This window comes from Antedon mediterranea, chromosome 11, assembly GCF_964355755.1.
Source record: "Antedon mediterranea chromosome 11, ecAntMedi1.1, whole genome shotgun sequence".
Classification (NCBI taxonomy): Eukaryota; Metazoa; Echinodermata; class Crinoidea; order Comatulida; family Antedonidae; genus Antedon; species Antedon mediterranea.
The window spans coordinates 22,078,824-22,104,915 of NC_092680.1; the positions used below are offsets into that span (position 1 = coordinate 22,078,824).

At 35.2% G+C, this 26,092-nt stretch overlaps 1 protein-coding gene across 1 annotated transcript; it reads right to left on the reverse strand.

The window, feature by feature from the left end:
• Positions 1-28: 28 nt before the first annotated feature.
• Positions 29-25,333, reverse strand: LOC140062603 (uncharacterized). Its single transcript, XM_072108889.1, has 30 exons — positions 25,187-25,333; positions 20,832-21,061; positions 20,074-20,255; positions 19,538-19,638; positions 19,145-19,416; positions 18,746-18,910; positions 18,443-18,483; positions 18,123-18,220; positions 17,672-17,936; positions 16,398-16,658; positions 16,047-16,310; positions 14,604-15,803; positions 14,159-14,460; positions 13,732-13,890; positions 9,613-13,490; positions 9,326-9,459; positions 8,805-9,048; positions 8,144-8,525; positions 6,858-8,057; positions 6,379-6,497; positions 5,607-6,223; positions 5,078-5,295; positions 4,627-4,857; positions 4,354-4,465; positions 4,009-4,199; positions 3,427-3,559; positions 2,912-3,091; positions 2,649-2,750; positions 1,860-2,531; positions 29-1,738 (listed from the first exon to the last, which is right to left on the reverse strand). Exons 1-30 carry the CDS (start codon positions 25,307-25,309, stop codon positions 1,599-1,601), a joined length of 12,216 nt encoding a protein of 4,071 aa, XP_071964990.1. The 5' UTR covers positions 25,310-25,333; the 3' UTR covers positions 29-1,598.
• Positions 25,334-26,092: the final 759 nt, after the last annotated feature.

The window sequence follows — 26,092 nt, forward strand, 5'->3', positions numbered from 1 at the left end:
TAAATGTGTACATTCATTATTAAAACAAAAACAACTGTATGTATGTTTATTAGGCCTAAAGTATAACATAGTAATTTTCTGTAAGCCAAACGTGCAATTAGAATTCAATTTAAATTTTAATCAAAAAATTAAAATCAGAGAAAACACACTTTTAAGGATCTTTATACCAATTTATAAAATGAATAAAATGTTATTTTGTTGCTAAAATGACGAACTCAGAGCATACACTATCATAAATCTAACCCTACCCAGTCCTACCTAATATTCGAACAAAATTGCATATCCGCACCAGGCTAATACACCATGTACACCATATTAAAATGATAATATTATACAATATTGGATTAAATAAACATAACTAAATATAATATTAAGCTATTAGATAAACGTATCAAAATATTAAACTACTGGATACACGTATATAAAAACTAGGTAGGAGTACGTCTGGTGCAACAATAAACTACTGGACACACGTATAAAAACTAGGTAGGAGTACGTCTGCTGCAACAATAAACTACCGGACACACGTATAAAAGCTAGGTAGGAGTACGTCTGCTGCAACAATAAACTACTGGATACACGTATATAAAAACTAGGTAGGAGTACGTCTGCTGCAACCAATAAACTACTGGACACACGTATAAAAACTAGGTAGGAGTACGTCTGCTGCAACAATAAACTACCGGACACACGTATAAAAGCTAGGTAGGAGTACGTCTGCTGCAACAATAAACTACTGGATACACGTATATAAAAACTAGGTAGGAGTACGTCTGGTGCAACAATAAACTACTGGACACACGTATTTAAAAGCTAGGTAGGAGTACGTCTGCTGCAACAATAAACTACTGGACACACGTATTTAAAAGCTAGGTAGGAGTACGTCTGCTGCAACAATAAACTACTGGACACACGTATTTAAAAGCTAGGTAGGAGTACGTCTGCTGCAACCAATAAACTACTGGATACACGTATATAAAAACTAGGTAGGAGTACGTCTGCTGCAACCAATAAACTACTGGACACACGTATTTAAAAGCTAGGTAGGAGTACGTCTGGTGCAACAATAAACTACTGGACACACGTATTTAAAAGCTAGGTAGGAGTACGTCTGCTGCAACAATAAACTACTGGACACACGTATTTAAAAGCTAGGTAGGAGTACGTCTGCTGCAACAATAAACTACTGGACACACGTATAAAAGCTAGGTAGGAGTACGTCTGCTGCAACCAATAAACTACTGGACACACGTATAAAAGCTAGGTAGGAGTACGTCTGCTGCAACAATAAACTACCGGACACACGTATAAAAGCTAGGTAGGAGTACGTCTGCTGCAACAATAAACTACTGGACACACGTATATAAAAGCTAGGTAGGAGTACGTCTGCTGCAACCAATAAACTACCGGACACACGTATTTAAAAGCTAGGTAGGAGTACGTCTGCTGCAACCAATACACTACTGGATACACGTATATAAAAGCTAGGTAAGAGTAAGTCTGCTGCAACCAATAAACTACTGGACACACGTATTTAAAAGCTAGGTAGGAGTACGTCTGCTGCAACCAATACACTACTGGATACACGTATATAAAAGCTAGGTAGGAGTACGTCTGCTGCAACCAATGATTACCACCAAGGTAACGATGAAGGCAACAATAACGCCACCAATGATTGTCAAATACATAACAAATGTGTTAGGATCTTCATCGTTGGGAGGCAAAGTACTTTCTGTATCTGTAAACAAATAAAGTACAGTTAACACGCGAACAAATAACAAACAAATTGACTTTTGAAATTAGATTTGTTAACATACAATTTGGCTCATTAGGCCTATTTTAAAACAAAACGTACATACCTTCACAACTCTTAAGATGAACTTTTGTTGACACACTGTTCTCATGGCCATTTGTTGATTCTCTGTTAATGACTGTGATATTCATTTCAAAATCTGCAAATGTACCTTCGGTTTGTAACTCCATCTCTTTAGTATCTCCGACTAATTTATACGTATTATTAGACACCAAAACACCTGGTGAAATGCTAATGTCGGACGGCACGTCGGATACAATAACTGACGTAATATTCTCGGATCCATCTGTGTCTGTAGACATCGCCGATATCGTCATGATAAGCTTAATTTGATCATGAGTGAAACACGGTATGTTTACGGTAACAACCGGCGTATCAGCGACTGCTGCGATATAAACAGGGAGATCAACTCTACGTACTGCGTCTCCATGGTCACTCTTTGTGGTAGCAAATAGGACCAGATTGATGACGCCATCTATATTTAGGGGAGGAGAAAACACTAAATTGGGAAGGTGATCTATAGGAATATGCCATTCCGTTTGTAGTTTCGTTCCATGTGAGAAAATCGACCCATCTGGTGCTCCTTTGACGATTAGCGTTGTTTCAGTACTGTAGTTACTCGCATAAGGTACGATTGAAACAGTTAGTTGAACATCACCATCTTCGTCCACGCTGGCTGCTTGTACTCCAACGACCGGAGGCTCAACAGGAGTCGTAACTGATGAAGAGAACAATATTATGTAATTTTTTTTCAACGATGTTTTGTCAGGAACTACATGTATTAGACTTTCTGTGCCAGTCTGTATCTTATTAAGAACTACTATATTGAACTCACCTGAGTTGCAAGCCGATCCGTATCTGTTTGCGTAACAGCTACATAGATTTTGTCCAGTACATGTACCGAATCCCGAACAGTTATTAACAGCAGTACACGAAACTACAAATAAACAAATATCCAGTATGATGAATATACAGTTCCTCTTATACTTTAAAAGTTTTCAGTATTTAATCGTCTGAACGAAGTACGAAAGTGGGATGTTAAGCACACAACATCCAATAATGTAACTCATATATAATATAGTAACCAAACATACTGACCAGTAACAACCGGAAAATCGACCGATATGATTCGATTTTCCTCCTGTAGTTCACTGTATGTAGGGTAATTGCCAACGTTGTCTCGTGGAATGGCTATTATATTGTAGGTTACACCAATAGGTACATCCAGTGTCACAGTTGTGTCAGTGGTCCCTTCAACCAGCAGCTCTGGTTCACCATCTAATTAAAAAAACACATTGCGTTATATATTTTCTCTGGTGTTACGTAATGACCATTTGCTCTAATGAGTATTGTAGTATTAAGACTATTGCTTATGTTTGTCAGATTTATGTTGATCGACAATATGACAATATGACAATATGACAATATGACAATATGAACAGGCAACACATAGAAACAAGAAAAACATTTTACAATTTCAAAAAGATAAGTCATCAACAGACGTGTTTTCAATGGATCAGTGTGATTAGTGTTTTTTTGGAAGAAAAAAAAATGAAAATAAGGATTGAAAAAGAGTACAAGAAATACGTAATCCCTCCAAATGATTGAATTACCTGTATCAGTATAAATGTCAACAAAACTGACACCAGACCCATCATCATTTGTTTCGATATGAATAACAAGTATTCCAGATTCAAGAAAGTCAGTGTCAACTGTAACATTTACGTCCGGTTTACCAGAATCGATCTGACAACGAAAGATTAGAAATAATGAAATCATTTATCTAACATTTTATTCAGTATTATTGAAATAAAAACCCAGAAATATAGGTCTACATGTTTCCAAATTATAATATTGTAGCGACACTTAAAATCCTTGCATAATTAACAGGTGTAACTTATTTTAGGCAACCTATTGTCTGCTCACTCTACCAGAGACCGGCGAACGAGCAGCAAGTCGTTTGTATAGCCGTATTCAAGTTTTGAATTGCCATTGAATTAATTGTTGTAGGCCTATCCAGTATTTTGAATGTTTTACTTCACGTTCATGATTGACTACCCGGTGCGGAAACACAGGCAGATAGTGTGTAAAGCTAAGAAAGAAGAGTTAGTTTGATTTTATTTGGAGAATCGAAGCCGCTCGCTTGGTAAGTACCAGGATTTAGGTATTATTGTTTTACTAACTATTTAACATACCGTATTGAATATAGGTGGTGTCTCTATTGGATCATTGTTATCAAATATTATAGAAGCTTTAGCATCAATGACTGACAGATCAATTGTGCTAACACGTGGCTTCACTCTAAATGTCACGAAGCCTTGCCCGTCTGTTCCATTTTCTGGGTTAGGTGGCAAAAATCCTTTCAAAGGGTCTGTTGGCATTCGACCTGCAAATAAGTGCAATTGTACAGAAAAGTTGTATTTAAAGAAATACGTGTTCCTAGTAGTTAGGCCTATTTTTTTTGTAAATCGCATTTGGATTTATAAATAAAAAAATAAATTAAATATAATCTAGATAACAAGCAGTAAATTGATATTTACGTGTTTCTGGGTCAATAGCCCTTAGCTCCCAGACGATTTCACCTTTACCATAGTCCAGCGACGCAGCAACCTCCACAAACACTCCAAAAACATCAACAAAGTCTATTCGTTTCTGAAAAAAAAAAATCGCATATAACACAAACAGTGGTAATCATTACTATTTTAAAGGTTTTAAACTTTAAAATAATTCATTTTAAAGTTTAAAGGTTTTAAACTTTAAAATAATTCATTTTAAAGTTAATTTTATCTTAGTAACGTACTTATTAGACCTACCTCATACGAGCCAGCAGGTTGTGTAACTTTGTTAGTAAAGTTTCCAAAACCAAAATCTCCAATTCGAAGAGTTCTGATGTCAATATTGTCATCAAGTACTGTCGTTACCAACACTCGCTGTGCGGGTGCTGTTGCATTGATATCATTTTCAAATCTAATCTTATAATCAAGATACTCATCTGTGGGCAAAAACCGTGCATCTCCGTAACCAGCGGGACCGATCATATCGTTCTATGTGACCAAATAAGAATATATAATTTAAACCACTGTTCTTATTGGTCAAATATTCATCAAACTAAATGTGATTAAACTCAATACAATAATATCATGATGCAAATACGCACGCGCTCAATACATCTTGCAGTACACCAATTTTCCTAATATTTTAGGCAGTATTAGGAAGAGTCCCATAACACTAAAATAAAGATAAATATCAAAACAAACAACAAACCGGGTCAATTGATCTAAGCCATTCAATGATCAGTCCTTCAACAAGCTGATTGATCAACTCATCACGTCGATCGAATAGGTCTTGGACGTAATCAATCAGTTTGTTTACATTAGATGTAAACAGCGATTCATACGTTTTCTTTAGAAATTCGCGTAGTTTATCCACAGATTTCCTGAGTATGTTTTTATGTGCATTTCTTGCTAGTGAACTTAATGTTGCTGCAAGTATAATATTAACAAAACATTTTTACTGTGACTATGACATCAACAAAAGCAGACTGATGCTAAATTATCAGATAAATTAACACAAAAAAAATCAATTGAATGTGTGATTGTTGTATTGGTTGAACGCTATGTCAACTGTGTAAAAATAGAGGACAGAGCCAAATCTAATGTAGCAAACTATTAATGTTAAAAAATCTAACTTAGAATGACAAAGTACAGTATTAATACATTAACAGTAATTATTATATAATATTAGCTTCATTAGAACTGATATTCTGAACACAAAAACGATTTAATGTACTCACGTATTGTTGACTTCTTAAACAACATATCGGCAAATGGTACTTTGGTGAGCACAGCTGAAATGAAACTCTCTTGAACGATTTTCTCATAATCATCAAAGTCATAATCTTTGATATGTTTTCCTTGTAGAGACTTCTGCAACACGTTCCCAGAACCTGTTATCAAAGCAGCCGCTGCCCACCCTCCTTTGGCCACACTACCAACGGCTCCAGTAACGGTCGCTGTAACTGCTGCAGTCCAATCAAATGGCTGATCATCTAACAAATATCCGACAACGTATGTACCTAAGCCAAATGCACCCCCAATTACAAACACCGGTACTGTCCCTTTTGGATCAATTCCCGAAAGAGGATCATTGTTTAGATACGCGTACGAGTTGTACGATTTTCCGTTTATGCCTAGTGGGTCTGGGGACAAAAACCGGCCATGACGATGGTCGTACACACGGGCTCTCATATTGTAAAGATGTGAAACTCCGTCCATTTGTCGTACTCCCCATTGACCAATGAATGTAAACTTATTGATGACTCCTTCAGTCTTTGTAATTATACCGCCAAATGGATCATACTGATAAATGTTTATAGAATTCCCATCTGCATCTGTCATTGCTCTTGTTGATCTAAACGTATTAGAATAATAAGACAATAAAACAAAGAACACAGAATAACATAAGTATAATAGGTTGATCATGGGTATAAGAACGTTGATACTGAATGAAATTGTCGCAACAAAAATTACAGAGCATTGTCTAACGTTGGTTATTCGTTAACTTACCCTAGTCTGTCAAAATGGTAGTAAAATACTTGATCAAATACCTGATTCTCGTACTTCTTTAGCGCAACCAATCCATTTTGTCCAGCAAAGACGTATTTTAGGAGTCTGTCAGCGGTTTCCTGTGGATGATTATATAGATTTACTGAGCTACATATATATTAATTTTTATTTTTTATTTTATTTCAACTACATCCAACAGCGAAAAATCGCCAATTATAGGATGCCTTAAAAATATTAGATATAAATATATACATAAAAACACATAAAAATACAATACGAAACATACAAAAATGTCAAAATTAAATAGCTTAAAGAATGTTAGATCTAAAATTGACAAACTGTCAAAAAATATCGATAGCCATTACAAAAATACATTCATATAAAAATATACATAAAGAGCAGTCAAATGATGAACAATGAAGATCGTCTTGTTATGGTATGCCATGGTAGATATTATTAATAATACTATAAACATTTACCTCAGAGATAATTTCTGCACCAAAATATCCGAACGGATCAACAAGAATTTGTGTTGTTTTTCCATCACATGTGGATCGGTATATGTTTCCAAGAGCATCGTATTCCAGACTGCAATCTTGCTCTGCTGTAGAATACTCTTGAAGTCGATTATCATCACTAAACGTGTAACTTTCTGTGTCTCCGTATATATTGTCAGGTTGTATCTTTGCAAGGTTTCCGTTTAAATCATATGACCAATATTCACCCTTTCCATAACTTGCATATTGGTTCAGATTATTAACAGCATATGCTTTTGAGTTATCATTTATTGTTAATATACGTCTATTTCCTGCGTCATCGTATTTTACTTCTGTTGATTTTCCCGTAGGATCTGTCCAGGATATTATCTGTGAAGCTGAATCGTATCCGTATGTCCAAACTCCATCTGATGAATTCAACACTCTAAGTCTGTTACGTTGATCGAATTCGTAGACCTCTGACATCAGATTAGCTTGGTTTGCATCTATACATGACGTAACTTGACTTTCTACTGTGGTGTCTGTGTAGCTATAAATCGTTGAGCAGTTGTTTCCCGTTTTTCGTTCAATCATTCGTTGCTTGTTATCGTATTGTAACTGCATTAACTCTTGTCTTTTTGCAGAACCTTCATCTACAACACTTACCAGTCTGTCTAAATCATCGTATATGTACCTTATGTCATAGTCTTGGTTATTAGCATCGTAAATACGCGTTCTTAGATAACGGTCATATTCGTACACCAATTCTCTACCATTTGGATATGTTACTGACAATGGGAAACCATCTGTGTTGTATCTAATAAAGATTGTACCAATAGAATTAGTAGCCTGTGTTACAAATCCCCGATGGTCATACTGGTAATACGTAGGATCTTCGTCTGGTATCTTTTTATAAACAAGATTACCAGCTTCATTGTGATTGAACTCTGTCATCTCGCCAGCTCGTGATTTGAAACTACTTATGTGACCATTTTCATCATAGTTCACCACCTCAGTTGTCATGTCAGGGTATGTAATAACCGATTGTGTTTCATCATAGGTTCCAGTTCGTATATTACCATTTCCATCTTCGATGGCCAGTATGTCTCCGTTTGACGAATAACTGATGGACGTTTCTACTCCATTTGGATCAGTTTCTAGAAAAACTCCAGTCGAAGCATCATAAGTTTCTTTTCTTATGACCTATGGAAATTTAAACAAAATGAAAGCCTATAAAGCTTGATATAGGCCTAATTAAGATCTATAGTAGAAAGGTGCAAAATAACTACCTGATCTCCAGCGTAAATTGTTTTCACTTCGCTTCCATAATCACGAATAAATCTATAGGACAATCTACCTACAGTTTTCACATATGCAGCATTGGCATTCTCATCAAAGATAACTGTGGTTTGATCGTTACTTGGCAAATGATCAGAATCTACTCTGCCGTTACCGTTGTTGTTGAATTCCAGGCTAGACTCTACGTTACCGTCTGCTGAATTTCTAGATGACCCAGTGTAAAGTTTCATTTCATCGTATACGTATATCTGTGTAGAACCATCAGAGAATGTAACATACTGGAGTGCACCATCATTTGTATAATCGTAGTGTGTTACTTGACCGTTAATGTCTGCTGACAGTAAAAACTGAGAGTCGATATCATATCGATAACTGTTGAGAACAATGGTAAACATGTGTTAACAAAATTTAGACGAAACATGAAACAAAATACCCGCCCCCACCCAAAAACAAAACCCTAACAGAAACACAAATATCAAATACAGACACACACGTTAGAATTTTAATTGTTAGTAGCATTTCTACCAGCTCGTTTCAGTACTTAATTTTTCCAATTCGTGACTGTTCTTGGTTGTCGCAAAGGCAATGCTCATTGCACTTTTAGTAACTTTAACGAATTTAAAAACAGGTTAAACTAATAATACTATTTACTTTGCCAGAAGATCCTCTTGTCCTGGTGATATCATTGTAACAGTTTCAATCAAGCCAGCGTTATTGTACACAAAATTAATAGAAACATCAGCCGTTGAGACAATCCGTTTTAAAAGGTTCTGTTCATAGTAGAAATTCAGCCGGGTTTTATCCAAATCATTATCTATATACTGCAGAAGTTTACTTGTCTTGTCGAAGTGGTAGTAGGTGACAATAGAAGACTTCCTGTCAGCAAATATTATTTCTTGAAATAGAAAACAGAGTTAGCGTTATAAATGTTAATGCTATTAAAGTGAAATTTGTAACAAATGCGAAACACACAAGTGTTACATCCATATCAGGCTTATGACGTAATTATGTAATATTTGATTCGATCATAACGTAATTTACTTATTGTATCAATACAAGCAAATGCCATTATTACAAATAAAGGCACAGTGGGCCAACTTGCTTGAATATTCTACATTGTTGATATTGCATTGTATTGCATAATATTCTATAATAAAAAGAAATATAGTTACCATCAGATTTTATTTCGATCGTTCCGACTGACGAATGTTCATAGAAGTTGTAATTAACTACAGAGAATGAATTTACTATATATCCAAATTGGAGTTTGACATATTCACTAGTGATTTCCTTCAACCTCGTATCACTACAATGAAAAAAAGACGAAGTTTATTAGGTTTAATTGCAGTACAACAATTGTGTTATAACTATTTTCATTCATGATTACAGTTGTACAAAAGAAATCGTATACGTCTTTAGTTTTTCAACGAGCTATGTGTGAAAAGATAAGGCTACTTACACATATTTTATTCTCCATCCACGTCCAAAAGAACCGACATATTCTCGATGTGAAATCAAAGCACTAATCTCTCTTTCTAGTTCTAGTTCGTTGAAACCAGTATAGGGATAAGATACCTTCAAATCAATGTTAGCGTACAGTGATACACCTGATAAAATACCATCAGAAAGGTTGATAATGTAATCCACTAGCAGGGTCGTATCAATCGGCCGGCGTTCAATTAAACTCAGCTGATTGGCGGTTGACGAAAGTTGTTGCGTTAAAGTTAATTGTGTTGTTCCTACAAAACTGATAAAATTCATCCAAATTTGATCCCAGGCCACTTGATCTATGTCGCTTGGTTGAAGAGAGTCTTTACTGTCGACATAGAAGTGGTTAACATTAGATGATGGCTTAAGTTCAACCATTCTAATTTGAATATTTTCGGTATCAAAACTTTCTGGTAGTATATATATTGCAACTTGTGCATAGCCGCCAGGGGGCAGAATTCCACCAGGTCCTTCCTGAGGTGTTGCGTAAATAGTATGCGCTGATTGCAATTCAGATGTGTAAGAACCCCGGATTAGTTGAGCGCTGGCATCACCGATCACTTCAAAAAGAACTATTGGAGTGGGAACATCTGTGTTACCAATATTCTGAATGAATAGTGACAGTATTGCTGTTTCCTGTGGGCGAAGAGCTCCTGGAGAGTTTAGTCTCATATTGACTGTTCCAGGTATTCCCTCAATTATTCTTAGATTTTGTAATGATGTTGTCTGAAGGTTCGAATTATAACGATCTACTATCTGGAAAAACCATAACGAATCAATACCTAATCCAGACAGATTGAAAGTTGCGTACACCTCTAACGAAGAAAAATGATAGACGTCAATAGCTTCAATCTTTGTTTCGTTGTTTGGCAGTGTCAGGTAAACAAATTCCTCCTCTGAAAATAAGGTGCCTGAGATTTTTATGGTCGTAGTGCCGTAAGGGGCTGCGGATTGTGGAAAAATATCAAGTATTTCTAGTTTTGCATATTTAACGGTCAATGTTATATCGGATTGGTATTCGCTGTCTTCATTAGCCAGAATACTTCCAAGATTTCTTGCCAAAACATAGTAGTCTCCAGCCTTTGAATTAGATATTGCTGTATCTTGATCTGCCACAAGAAAATCTTGTCCAGTTGCATCGTAATTTCCAGGTGTTACAATTTCACCGTATTTAACATACAATTCATTAAAATCTGTAACCGTATTGCTTCGTAATGAAATGATCAATGTCTTTTCTGCCTGGATATCTCTTATACGAAATACTCGTCTTTCAAAACGTCCTAATTTGAATGTATACGGCACATCAAGAAATAGCTGATCCATATCTACTACAGTTGGAGTTACAGCTACGGCAATATTATTTTTTAGATCAGGATCCCTGATGTTACTTCGTGTTCTAACTATAGTATTATAGCTAATAGGATTCACTAATGGTAATGACGTCACCATGGAATAATCTTGTCCATTAGCAGCTAGACCTGGTAGATTAATTGATGAGCACGTGATCCCCAGCTCTTCATCGTCAATAGACCACTTATCATCAACAGATAAATATGTCGCATCACATTTGTATCCTCTGGCATCCAGCGAACCGTTGTTAATAAGTGACCATTGAACAGTAATATCATTGTTATATTTTAAAGTTGATGGAGATGACTGGACAGAAGTTACGACGATATCTGTAGATACAGTTTCTTCAATGTCGACTTGTGTATATGCGTCGTTATTTTGGTTGTTTTCTTCATACAAATCATTCCTACTATCAATCTTCACAAGAATGTAATAGCCCGCTGATGGTATATCGAACGGCATAAACACTTCAAGCAACACATTTTGCGTTTTATTCGCCTCAATGTCTAAAATAGTACTCGCACTCAAAAGTGTTCGGTCAAATGGGTCAAGATTTGTATCTTGGCTTAAGTACACACTATTATAAATGGTTTGGTTTGCGACACCTAATCCAAAGCTAGTGATGTTTAATTGGAGAAAAAATGGCTCACCGGAACGGATGGAAGATTCCAATAAATTGATAAAAGGCACAATATCCGGTAAAGGAGCTGGAAGTACTATGATTTGATTAGATGATTTAAAAATATTGTTGTCTATATTGATGTCTTCCACGCTAAACTGGGTATCTACTTGGATAAAAATCGTGTATGTTCCCGTAATACCAAAAGGAAGCGTTACAGCTGCATTTACTGCATATGATCCATCATAGCCTAAGCTGCCGATGTGGCGTATTTCGACCAGGGTCAAAGAACCAGATGATATCTGTGGGTCTTTACTTAGAATGATAGAATCTGTCCAGGAACTAGCCCGGGTTGCCCCACCATTATTAATCACCTGAAAGCTAATCATTATTTGTTGACCAGCAGTTATAGAATTCGGATAATTATCTATAACATTAGTTATTTCTAGATCTGGTTTTGGTATCAATGGAATATCAACTGGTATATTGGCATCAAAAATAGGTAGCGTTTCTAACTCTATGTAAGTAAGAGTTTTGTAGTAATCGGGAATCACATACACATAGAATGTACCACCATTTATGCTATCAGGTATGACAAACGTTTTTGACACGTTGTAAATTTGACCAGAATACAATCTAGATCCAGTTTGTACAGTACCGATTACAATACCGGTTGGAAATTCCGTAACACCCTTTTCAGTCGTGATGATAACAGCATCTGACCAAGTGCGTGATTTAAACATTGAATTACCCGAATTTCGTATTGACCATGTCACTGACAAATAGCGCGTCGACGTCGTGAAATCATTAGTCTGACGACGTTTTCTTCTTTGTTGGTTGTTTAGCACATTATACTGCAAGTTGAATACGCCAAGCTGTGCAGACGGTGGTAATGAAACGTCAAGTTCCTCAATGCGATTTTTAAATGTATCACGTGCAATGAGGTCTCTGTTATTATCTAATTCTGTTAAAATAAACAGTGTACCCCATATATCATCTGGTAAAGTAAACTGTATCGCAGATGTGTAAGATTCCTCAGGTTTTAACGAGTTTACTTGCTCCTTTGATCCTAATAAAATCGCCGAAGAATCGATATAATTTAGCCTAGAAAGGTAAACTGTGTCCGTCCATTCATTTTCACTTGTCACCCATGTTCCTTCATTGAATACTACCCACTCAAATTCAAGCTCCTCGCCAGCCAGCGCTTTATACTCACTACCACCATTGAGTGTTGTGCCAGTTACGACTAAATTAGATATTCGCTCCTGGAGAATAAGTTTAACAGAACGAGCATTATTTGCATCGTCTTCTTCTATAACACGATTTTGATAGTCGGAGTAACATATTAGGTTGTATTCACCAGAGTATCGTTGAGACAAATCTATTTTAGTTTTTACTAGATATAACGAGTCTGGGAGAAATCCCACTGATTCTTCATTCTCGTCACCAAGTCTGTGAGTCACCTCACCAACTGTCTGAGAGTAATCAGTTGTAGAACTTTTGGATAGGTACAATCGATCAGTCCAAGAACCAACTCCAGGTTTACCTACGCCATTGTTCATGACACGCCAACTGACTTCCAACCACGCCGAATCAGCTTCAATGTCAAACATTTGGCTTGCGTTGAGAAAGTCTATTTGAAAATCTGGTAACTTTTGCTGAATGTTCAACGGTTTGTATTGGACATTGTTACTGTCACTATCAAATTCAAAAACTTGGTTTCTGTGATCGATATGAATAGTAAGGTTGTAAAGCCCCGTCGAATAATCTGATGGTATCTTAAAAGTAGCTTCTCTGTCATATCTGTCGTCAATTAGTAAATCTCCTGAAAATGTTTGAGTTGAAATAACCTTTGACTCTATGTTTGTTCCAGATATCGTCTGAAATAGTAATTAAAATGGTAGAATATAGGTGTTCATAAATTTGATTCAAATTAAATTAATAGATTTAAACTTGTTAGTATATATTGTAATTATCCTGACATACTGTAGGCCTATGCAAAAATACAACAAATACTAATACAATTAAATCTCTCCGAAACCGAAAACTTTCCATTGTACAATATTAATAAACTGAAAATGTAAATAACACCCGATACTCGTAATGTTTATCTTTCATTACCAGACGATCTTCCCAGAAATTTTCAAACGGTTCTTCTGTAGCCTTATTCTCGCCAGACCATAATATCGTTATGGACTCTGTAGACTCGGCATTTTCAGGAAATTCGAACACAGTAGGCACAAGATCTGGCTGCTGACCGATGAAAACTAGAATAGCACTCTAATAACACAAACAAAATAGAATAGAATGATGTAAAACAAAATGGTATTAGTTTAGTTGTTTTGAGTCGATGATTTAAATATTATACGCCAGGGAGCTATCATAATTATCATGCCTAATTAACAATTAAAATTAACGATAAATTCTTGTTGGTGCAGTGTCCGATGGTTCATTGGGTTTAAATATAATACTCAATTAAGTACTTATATGTTATTGCCATCTTGTACTGTATTTCAAAATGGATCAAATATTTCCTTTAGAAACTTACATCAGAATACTTTCCATTGTTTTCTTCATTAAAGTGCTCGTACACACTGTTGGTGGTGTCTGTCTCTACGTAGATCCAAAATGCACCTTCTAATTTTCGTGGTATAGTAACCGTTTGCCAAACAGTGTACTCTTCATTTGGAGCAATACCGTTGCTACGAGGTACTCTTGCAAGTTCAGTATCAAGTGTTAATGTAGTATTGCTAGTCATCAAATATATTGTGTCGTAGATAGTTGTTGGTTTTGTGGCCGTAAACCCAGCGTTAATTACAATGAATCCCACTTCAATGTCTTTTCCTGATGCTAAATCAAAATAAACCAAATTGATAATCAACATTTGTAAGTATGTTTACATTACTTTATTGCTTTTGTTTAAACATTTTGTGTAAAGTTTACAATCGGATGATATGCACTATATACAAGATGAATCAGAATGTGTACAATACCTGTACGTGTTGATTCTGGCACAAACACTTCCTTCACTTGTAAATCTGGTGGTGGTGTTAGTTTTACGTCTACCGGCGTTTCACTTCGTCCAATGTTATTTGAGGTGTCAATATCGTCAGAGATATATCTGTATTCATCCGCGTATACAAATACGTAGAAAGTCCCTAGGTCATCATCTGCTAATTCAAATGTTGCTGATGCCATATATCCATCATTCGGATCCAGGAATCGTATTTGTTCTTGTCTTACTCTCCACGACAAGCTAGCTGAAAATGTTTGACTGGGTGATAGATAGACAGTATCAAACCACCTAGAAGTAGTACTGCCTCTGAATCCGATGTTTTTAATTGTCCAAGATACTGTCATCTCTTCACCTGATCGCTCTTCAGGTTGGACGTAAACCTCAGTGACTGTGATGTCAGGATAGGTCTCTGTTTCAAATCCCCAAATTGGACTTGGTATAAAAGATACGTTTAAGAACGTACTTGTAGCATAATCTAATATGTAGTCAACTTGCCATAGATATTTCGTATTTTGCGTAAACAGATCAACAGGGTAGTAAAATAATGAAGTCAGAAATATCCCATCTGGCTTGGGTTCATCGTTAGGCCAAACGTACAGTTTATAAGATTGAGATCCAGGATAAGCAGGCCATTCCAAGGTTTCGCCTAGATCAACATTTACCTGCCCTATGATGGGTTGCACTGGGAGTTGTAATGGTAACACTCGAATTGTTTGAAGCTCAGTAATGACATTTCCACAGTCATCAGAAATAGTCCAACTTCTTATAAATTCAGTGTCACATTGAACAATGTCCATAGAATCTACATATGTTACGGTCATTTCTCTTCCACATTCATGTTCCAAAATGCCCTCTGAAATAAGTTGATAGGAATCGGTTTTTCCTGCAAGTGAATCGCCACATGGAACTAACACATTGCTTTCTATGTTGTATATTGGAGGACGAGCATTGAGAATGTTCAATAACTGTGTTGATGTTGCCGAATTGAGGGCGTCATCCACTGCTGTCCATACCCTATTAATTGTACATTGCTGATCGGGAGAATCTTTGTATTCAAGTTCAGGAGTAATATCTTGCGTATCACTAACTACAGGAGTCCCAGTTGTAAAAGGTGAAAAGTCGTCACCGCAGTTTATTGTAACGGACTGAAGCGTTTCGATAGTAGGTGGTGACAGATCTTGAAGTAAAAGAACACATTTTTAAAGAAATTGCTCGCTAAAATCTATATTATCTTATTACCCCCAATATATATATATTCAATTGTAGTATTTGCCGGTGTAGCGTACGCATGTGAGTTTTAACTTATAGTACTGTACAAGAAGCTGGCAAAAAAGCTACTAAACTTAACTTTTTCGAAATATAATCTTTTATATAATTGCAAATTATTTGGTTCTTAGGATATATTTTGTTTGTTACTTACCAACTAACCAGGAATACTCAACAAATGTTCCTATGTTACCAACTTGGTCTATCCCTCTTACGCGAAGTTTATGCGATCCTTCCATTAAGATGTCAGTTGTAAAAGAACTGGAACATTGTACAAAATTTGGTGTGTCACCATGACGAAACACACTACAATCATACAAACAAGGGTATTCGTTGCACCTGAATCGAAATACTGGTTGTTCCACATTACTTTGAGTAGATGGTTTTGAGGTAATTGATACTACTGGAGCTGTTAAATCTACAAAGGCATATGGTTGCGTTAACAATTTGCACACATTTCACAATAATTGCATACAGTATAGTTTAAAAGTAATACTGTAGTTACCTATAGACCAGTAGTGTAGTGATGATGCAGCTACGTTGCCAGAGATGTCAGTCCCAGTAACATACAAATCATAGCGGCCTTCAGGTAAATCGACAGCGGACCAAGTGTGGTTGACACAGTTAACTGTTTCAATCATACCAGATGGTCTACTTAAAGTACAGGTAGATGACGACTCTTCATTATATGTCCAACTTATTGTTATATTTCCACTTGTTTTCGATGGTCTTTCAATAAATTCAAGAACAGGTGGTGTACTGTTCTCTTTAAAAAGACAAAGAATATCAAAATAAATGCAGCTCGTATTCCAATGAAAGGGAAGTCGAGCGTGTTGATCTTTATTTGGAAATCATCAATGCTTGAATGACAATAATTCCACATGTGGACAATAATTGTTAAGTAAGGTTTATTGAACGATATTGAAATAATTGATATGTAACCTTGTAACTACAGTGAAATCAAACAAGCACAGTAATATTTGTATAAATCAATTTTGTTTAAATCTATTTTTATACCTCCATGTACAAATCACACAAGAGAGTTTGCTGCCCTCAAACTTAACTACTGGACAAAACTTGTAATGAACATGCAATAGAATGACAATCTTACTTAACTTAAAGACCCCTTCCCTGCAATTTTGGACGTTTTTTGGAAAATAATACATATATATCACTTTAAAAACATTAAACCATGTCATTCCTTGTCTTAAATGTACGTTTTATGGTAAATTATGATAAAAAGTGAGAAACAATGCACTACCTAAGTAGCTCGCGGCGATCAACCTCTCGTGGATGGTCTTAGGCCTAGCCTGGCTAGGCTTAGTTTTTTAGGCCTAGCTGGTAAACATCGGTAACGTACGAACATCGTACGCTAGCTATATACCTAGCCTGACGTTGTATAGTTGCTGCATTAATTGTCTTTCTATTTTTGCCAGACTCCGTTGATACAAATTGGGGAAAACCCGATATTTTCGCTGAAAAGTTAGGAGTCTTCCATTTGTTTTGGCCTCACGATCGATCGAAAAGTGGGCGAATTACAGGTGAAAAACAAAAATATCAATCCGCGCGCAATGCATTTTGGGATTTATAGCGGGCCGCTATAATTATTAAGATCGACTTATTTTTCACATTTTTAACCGTTTAAAGACGAAAAAAGTTATCGCAATAGGACCATATAGTATTATTTTTACATTAAATATAGTTTGTGATCTTAAATTAGATCTAAAAAACGTAGGGAATGGGGCTTTAACTTAATAACCAGGATGAATAAGAACTTACGAATTTCAAATGTCCAATACGCTCGGTCTCGAATGGCTGGTGATTCTGGACCACATAGTTCTAACCCCTTAGCTACACCAGAATCCATCAAAATGTAATAATTTTGTTTTTCAAGGAGCAATAGGCCTTGGGTTGTAAATTCAATAGATCCATCTCTACTTGACTGATACAGAACATCCGGACGAGATGAAACATCTATTGAGTGTACAAGACTGTTACCGGTATCAAAAAAACGAATGAATGTTGGTCGTGTAGGTCGTACAAACTAAACAAAAAAACAATTTTTATATTATTGATTTTAAATGATTTACTTAGTTTTACCAAGTTTGTATATAAATAATCATATAAGTAGGGCAGATAACCCATTTATGATTATTACACACAAGCGGTGTATAGTGGTTTTGAGTGCTTTCCATAGACTCTACTATTTTTGTCCAGCCTAAATATATACCTGTTTATTAAACTGTAGGCGCCATGTATCATGACTTGAGAGGATTCTAGAACCTGCACTTGGTTGAAGTGAGCCGGCAACTACGGTAGGTGGAAGTTCTGAAACATCAAATAATGTGTTATTGTCGGTGACATAAAAACGTCCAATGAAAACTCAGATATGAGTTTTCTGGATCTAGAAAACACAGATAATTATCTGAGTTTTCTCAGAACAAACAGAGACCATTCTCCGTCATGTTTAGTAGTGTTGTGTCGTCTAATTTGTCTATTTGTTTGGCCAATAATATATTATTACAGGGTTTTAAGCTCTTATATACATACCACCAGTTGCAAAAGTTACACAGGATTGAGGAGTTGATTGTCTAAAAAAAGTAAAAACATGCCAACAAATTCAAAATAGTGTAGGTCTACATTTTTGTTGAACATATTGGTTTCTATTTTAGATATTATTTACTATGAATCATTCGTATGCTATTTTAAAATATCTGAAGTTTTCTGATTTTAAAGAACCCTAATCATTTTTTTACGCCAGGTCACTAAATAAGTTGCCCCATCTATATTTATTACAAATGTATGTAAATGGAATAATGTGTGATAGAAATTATTTATATCCAGCTTTCTTACCCTTCCGTGTTTTCTGCAGTAAAACAAAGTATATTTTCTTGTCCTAACTGCTGCACGCTTGGTGTCCATGTTATATTCACATAAAATAACTGGTTCTCATTTTGTTTTGAGGCTACAAGTGACTTTGTAACGCCCAACGGTGAAACTGTGTCAATGGCTGATATCCTGTAAAATGGAAAAGAAAGCACATTCAGAATGTACTTTCAATCTAAGATAGACCAATGACACTATTAGTATTTGGTTAATGCTTATTTTAAAGTAGTGATATAGGCCTATAGCCGAATATGTGTGTAACCACCTGTGTTTTGTAAGCCAATCAAGGTAAGTGTGCAGGCCTACACGAAATGTTTTTAATTGCTCACAAAATGTATTTTACAATTTACATAAAATAATTCTAACCCAACACCATCGCCTCCACTTTTTGCAACAATTTCTTGAATGTAAGTTTCATTTGCTGGAATTCCGATGCATGCTCCGTCTTTAGGCGTCGGATCAACAAATTCTGGTGCGGAGCTGCAAAGACCTTCGTTACTGAAAACGTTCACTAAGAACTGAAGAGGTACTGTGCTCAATGGTGTCGTCGACAAAGGTTCTGCAAAGTCTTCAATCATTAAAGCCACAACGTACCAACCTACGGTATACTTGGCCTCATACCGAAAGGTACACGTACTCTGTAAAATATATACATTAATAATGTTAAAATAAATATAAATAAAAATTACTAACATTATAAAAGTTGTATTATAATTTAACACTGCAATGTGCTATATTATTATCTAAACCTCTTATTACCTCTTCAAGAAACGCATTAGGAAATCCATTGCATACATCACCACATTCAAAGCTACCTACAGCCCATCGACATCTCACTCTATCACCATCTGGGTCATTCACTAATAACAATGAAAGGTTAATAAAATATAAATAATGTGTTGTTATAATTATCAATAGAAGAGATAATAATATATGTCCTTACAGAATACACACATGCAATTTAAGTAATACTGCACGCTCAGAAATTTAGAAGAAGATGGAAGAACAAAATTTAAGAGTAACTCTAAGGAATCCTAGATACCATATTTTATTGAGCGTACACGGCTATACTTTCAATTAGTGTAAGCCAACTTTTCGTCTGAAGCAGTATCTATATAATAATAAGATTTACTTTCACAGAAGAATTTAATTAATTAATTCTTGTAACTTTTTGTGGAACTTTTGTAATTGAATGTATTATAATTACATTATAAAAGGTTCGATTTGAATTTTCTGTTAATAATCTGATAATTGGATAGATAATCAGAGTTTCAAAATATAATCAAAATCTTTACCAGGAATAACTAATGTGTGGTTACATCCATGCTGCAGTCGAACAATCGGAGTAACAGAAGAAAGTGGAGATGAGTTAGGTCTTTCAGTGTCCTGTCTTATAGTCAAGTTAACTGTCATTGGAAGTGACCACCCACCATTACTGCCAACAACTAGGCCACCTATCCAATTACGACCGGAAAACCTGTAGAATTATTATTAAGAGATAATTATGCAGTGTTGCTTCTTTTGCAAAGTTAGATAAACGAGTTTATCGGAATAGAGGTGCTCACTATATCTGTACATATCGAATCAAGTTAAAAAGTTAAGTTTAAAACAAATATATACTCTACACACATTTAAAAAGGCCTAATACTATTTCTACACACATTTAGTTGTATAAAAGGCCTACTACTATTTCTACACACATTTAGTTGTATAAAAGGCCTAATACTATTTCTTTATAATATTGGATTTGTTACTAGTTATCATGGTATACAATATGTTGGTAGTAGCCTACAATTGAAGTGATTTACTAAAAACCAAAATATATAAATAATAAACACATGCTTTTGCTTGCGGTAGGCCTACAACAATGCTCAAAGAAAACCTTACTCGTATGTATTAAAAAAATCCTTAAATTATTTGTTTTAGGCCTAAACAATTTTATTACCTCAATGGAATTTTAATTTAAACACAATTACCTAAAAAAAATGTGAAATATATTATATAGGTCTAGGATTGCGTCATAGTAAAATAAAATAACCGGATATGGGCCTACCTCATAGTAAAAGTGGGACTTCCTGCAGAAAATGTAACAGAGTTAACGCCCGATGTCCAATCTTCACTAACGCTAAAATCAGTGCAATAGAAAGACAAGGAAACACCACCTGAACAGCCAGAAGTGCAACTTAGGCTACCTTCACCACTTGATAAAAGTTCATTTGCTATCGTGTTTTCATCACAGTGTTGCCTACCTCTTCGCCAAGATATTCTCCAAGATACGTCAATCTAAGAAAATACAATATTACCAATAATTTTAAATCGCGCAATTACGAAACCGATGGATCTACTAGTGCGTTTTCTTAAAGATGTATTGTCCCTTGAAACACAAAAAAATGAAGGTCAAAATATTCTAAATTTAAATTGGCCATATCAAAGTAATATTAAAGTTATTCACCTTAAGTCGAACATTTGAGCCAAAAACAACAATTGTACGTAATTAACAGCTAAATTAATTTGATTACATTTCGTCTGGATAATCGTCCGAGCGAAAGTAAACAAAGATTTCCAACCATAAGTATACATTATGCATGATGCTAATAAGGATTGTTTACAACTCGTCACGGATGAGAAGGTGTTTTCACACAGATCGCGTGAGGAAGTTTTATGATTATGCATACAGAGTAGCCAAATATAATAATTATATTTAATAATTTATTTCGGAACTTCACTTTTGTAACAGTGGCACACTTCATATTTTGAAGGTGCGCATTACAATTTGTTTTGTTTTTTTGGCCTATTTAATTTTAGTGCGTATGTTTGTCGGGCACGGAGTGGATAATTTGGTATACCGGTAAATGATCAGATATGTCTGAGATTAGTATACCAGATAACATTTGTTCAGAAAGTGTATTGAAGAAAATGTTATCAATTAATGAAGATGTGTTGTTTTGTATTCTAGTGGGTCTTGAAATCGATGGGTAGAAGGAATGCGACATCATTACTTCTAGAAAATTATTTACAAAATCAGTCGATGCAAGCTTAAGTAAATTAATGTTAAAATCACCCATAATGTGGCATGATTTTCCCTCGATATCAATAGTATTAAGAATATCGTCTAGTGATCTATTAAAAAGTTCTATATTCGAATCGGGAGGTCTATTATATTATACCAACAATCGTATTGTTACATTTTTTTTCAATTATTTCAATAAAAATACATTCACAAGATTCAATAAATAGATCTTTTCTTTCTTTTATGTCAATTGTAGCAGAAACAAACATACCAACTCCCCCTCCTTTACGGTTCTTCCTATCTAATGCGAGGAAGTCATAGCTCGGTAAATATGGTTTGCACGATGTATTGTTTAACCATGTTTCCGATTACCAATAACTGTAAAGGGGTGGTTGATTAAGTTTAGGTATGTAGTTAGTTCATCAATGTGTTTATTGATACTTCGAATATTATAGTGAAGAAATGAGTAGCCAATATTTTTTAATTTCTTCACAGATTCATTCAAGTCATATGGACTCATATAAGAACATGTCTCAATAGCATTTAGCTTGTTTCTGAGACTATATTCAATGAATTCGTCATGGTCATTATTACCATTACCAATAGATATTGGATTAAATAGTATATCCATTGGATTTGATATTTCGTTTTCATCACCGTTATTTTTATTGTTATCCATGCTTTGATTTTGTATGTTTATTGATTGTATTTGTCTATAAAAAACTATTTTAATTAATATAATTTATAATACTATGCTTATGTCTACTGCTTAATTTCAGTTACAATAACTTTCTGAATTTGTGTTACCTTACAATTGTTGAAATTTGTGGTAACGTGGTCTACCTCTTCCTGTGTTAGCTTTTCTGCGAGATAGACCTAGAACGTTTTCAACTTTGTATCTGACATTACTGGCCAATAGGCTGGTGCCTCCATCTGATAGATGGTATCCATCAGGTGCTAGAAGTGTGTCGACCAGCTCGCCGTTTCGTAAGAAGTTGCTATTGTCGCAGAATGTTAGGTTTGGTATTTTGTCTGTGCGTATCTTGTGCTTTATACATGAGTTTGCTATTTCAACTCTGAAATTTAGTGGGCCTGCTCGTGGTAAGCCAAGTGATATCAAACATTTAGTGTCTGGATGTTTTGTGGCATACTCACTGACTGTGTTGTATAGCGTTTCTGCGCACTTTTCTGGAGCTGATTCCTTTACAGAGTTAGTTATTTCGTGGATTACTATACAGTCAAGTGTTTCGTGGATTTCGTCGAGTGCATTTCCAATTTGGTCATTAGTGTATGCGTGTGTAATGCTTACATCTGCTTTTGGTAAAATACGACTTGCTTCGACTTTTTTTAAGTGCGAATTTCCTAATAGTAATACAGATGGTTTCTTGCTTTCGTAGGCTCGATGTGTGTCATTATTTTTCATTAGACTTTCTGCATACGACAATTTCTGACTGTCTTTTTTTTGAGTTAAAAGTTTGGAAGTCTGATGCGTCGATGGCTACCTGGGTTCGTTTTGCTTCGTACGCGTACTCCCTTGCTTTTTTCTGTTTCGTGTATTGCTGTCTGTAGTTTGTCCTGGAGATTTGTTATTTGTTTATCTTTCTGCAGGATCATATCGTTGTTTCGCTTGACATCTATGAAAGCATTAGCTGTTAGTTTGTTTTCTCTTTCTGTTTTATTGATTTTTTCTTTCATTTTTTCCATTTCTACCCTTATTTCTTGTAGGCCGGTGGCGTTGGGTTGTCTGTTGTTTTCTGTGTACTTTAGCTCCTGTCTTAGGAGTTTTATTTCAGCCTTTAGTTTGGTGTTTTCAATGAGGATGTTGTTACTTTCTTTTAGTTCATGTCGCAGACATTCTATTTCTTTTTTCATTGACTCACTGTTTATGAGAAGTTGTTTTTTTTTCAAGTGTTTTAAAACTACTTATATAAAAAATTCTGTTGCCTTATCTTAAATACATTTACATATTACAAATAAGGGATAATAACTCTTAACTTTCGTGAAAAAATAAAGCGTTTTGGATAAGTAGTTTTTCAGCAACTGTAATTTTAGTTGTAACGTTACGTTCTGACTGCTCAGGAAAGGTTGGACGACTTCGAACATTTTCGCCTATCCTTTAACACTAGCCGGTCACTGACAAACCAAAACACTGCTTCAAAAAAGGGGCTGTGCCGGCAAAGTATCTGAACCAATCACATTTTACTTTAGGTCATTAGAAAGCTTGATTGATTAGCTTTTGAATGGTGTAACAGCCAATATCATTGGATAACTAGGTCAAACGTTATAAACGTTTTTGTAAAGATCTCAACAAATTGGCAAAACAAGCCTATTCTTTTAACACAGGGCAATTTTCAAATCGTCTAACTTTAAAAATCAATGCTGACGACGTTTTAAGTTTTTTTAAATTAAAAATAACATGACATCGTAGGTACTTAATTAGGCATTACAATGTCGAAACAGCCATAACAATCGGTCAATTAATAACAAAGTTATATTGAAAAAACCTTAAAAAAATAGCTGTTTTCGGTGATTTCGAGCCGTTTAGCGGAAATCGCCCGGATTTTTGGGTACATAAAACAAATTGTAATGTCCAACAAAAAGAAAATATAAGAAGAAGGCACAAAATAGACAAAAACTTAGGTAATCTTACTTAAACTGCATACGGTAACATGTAATAAAAAACCCATTCATTCCCCTCCCTCCCCTTCTCCAAAAATAACAAGTACAACATATTATTTAAATACAGTACATGATTACTCTTAATCTACGAAACCAATCACTAATCAACAACAACAAACCAACCCACTCTCAAAATCAACAATAGGCCTACACAGGTTTTTTTTATCTGAAAGATCAGGTTAATAATTTAACCGCACAATGAGCATTATTAATGAACAACCATATTTTTGCTAAAGCAAGCAATCATCCTTGCCTTGGGTCTATACTAATAGATCGGGCCATTATGGTTGGGGCTGAGCAGTGAATACTGAAATATGTCACTCTTGATGCCCGGAAATTGCACTCTCGTATAACGTTTTGTGGGAGTGTGTTTTTTTTCTTCTTAGAATGACGTGTTGATGGAGGACGGGGTAACCCTTATCGGTGAAAACACTTCGCCTGGGCGGATGCGTGATTTCGTAAATGTGATAGACCTTAAACCACCTTATCCCCAATCAAGGTTTCGAACAAAAAACAGATAAACTAAAGTTCAGATCATCAGTCTGTTAAAAAAGGAAGGGATTGTAGTATATAAAACTAAGCTGAATAGAGTAAAATCTAGCCTAACGCAATAAATTAAATTCTTGTAATATAGTACCCTAACAACTTTTCAAGTTTCAGAAGAACGCGCCTGTTGAGAACTAGGCCTACAATTTAAAATTTAAAACGTCTGATATTACCTGATTTGGCACCGATGACGGCTTCCATGTAAATAGGGCTCCTCGAAAGTGAGTTGAATTTACAAATACAACTAAAAACAACTCAAAAAATATCAGCAGAACCAAGTATATGAAAGACTTCATTGTATAAGGTATGGATGTCTTTGAAGTTCAAATTCGAAAGTCAGAATAATCGAAATATACTATTGACACAATATTAAGCATATTTACAGACAATGAGTATGTGGGGTATTCCCCATTTTAGTACCTACTTCAAGGGCACTCTGTGTTTCATTTATTGTTAAATGTATTCGGTTCATAGGTCTTGTATTCTACTATTATTTTTAAGCAAACAGTGTATCTTTTTATAGAGAGTAAGTATTTACACAAATCTTAGAAATCTTTTTATTTCGGTAACACGTTTGCATTTAAACACTATATATTACGTTTCGTATATGATCCACACCTTATCCTGGTATCATGACACAATCGTGAAACTACATAAGTACCTCAATTCAATTATCAAAATTAATAATAGATACGTAGAAAGAACAATGTGAAAGAGCACAGGCCATCTGTCAAATTAAGAGAAGCCTAAACAGAAAAAAGAAGATTTTCTGAAATTTCATTTCTCTCTCAGCTCTAATACCCCTTTCACACCAGAACTGTTGCTTTTGGTGTGAAAAGGTATACATTATGGTAACTTAAAGACATACCAAGATACAGACCGCTAAAAACGGACCCACAAGTGGTCTTAATTGGAAGGAGACCTGTATTATGTAATTACAATTACAAACAAAAAATATATGGATATCCGCTCCTGAAAGGAATAGGCCTAGAACTTAAAAGAAAATAAAGGGAAAGAGAACAATTAAAGATACGTCAACAAACCATGAGATGCAGAGATATGTCCTACAATATTGCATG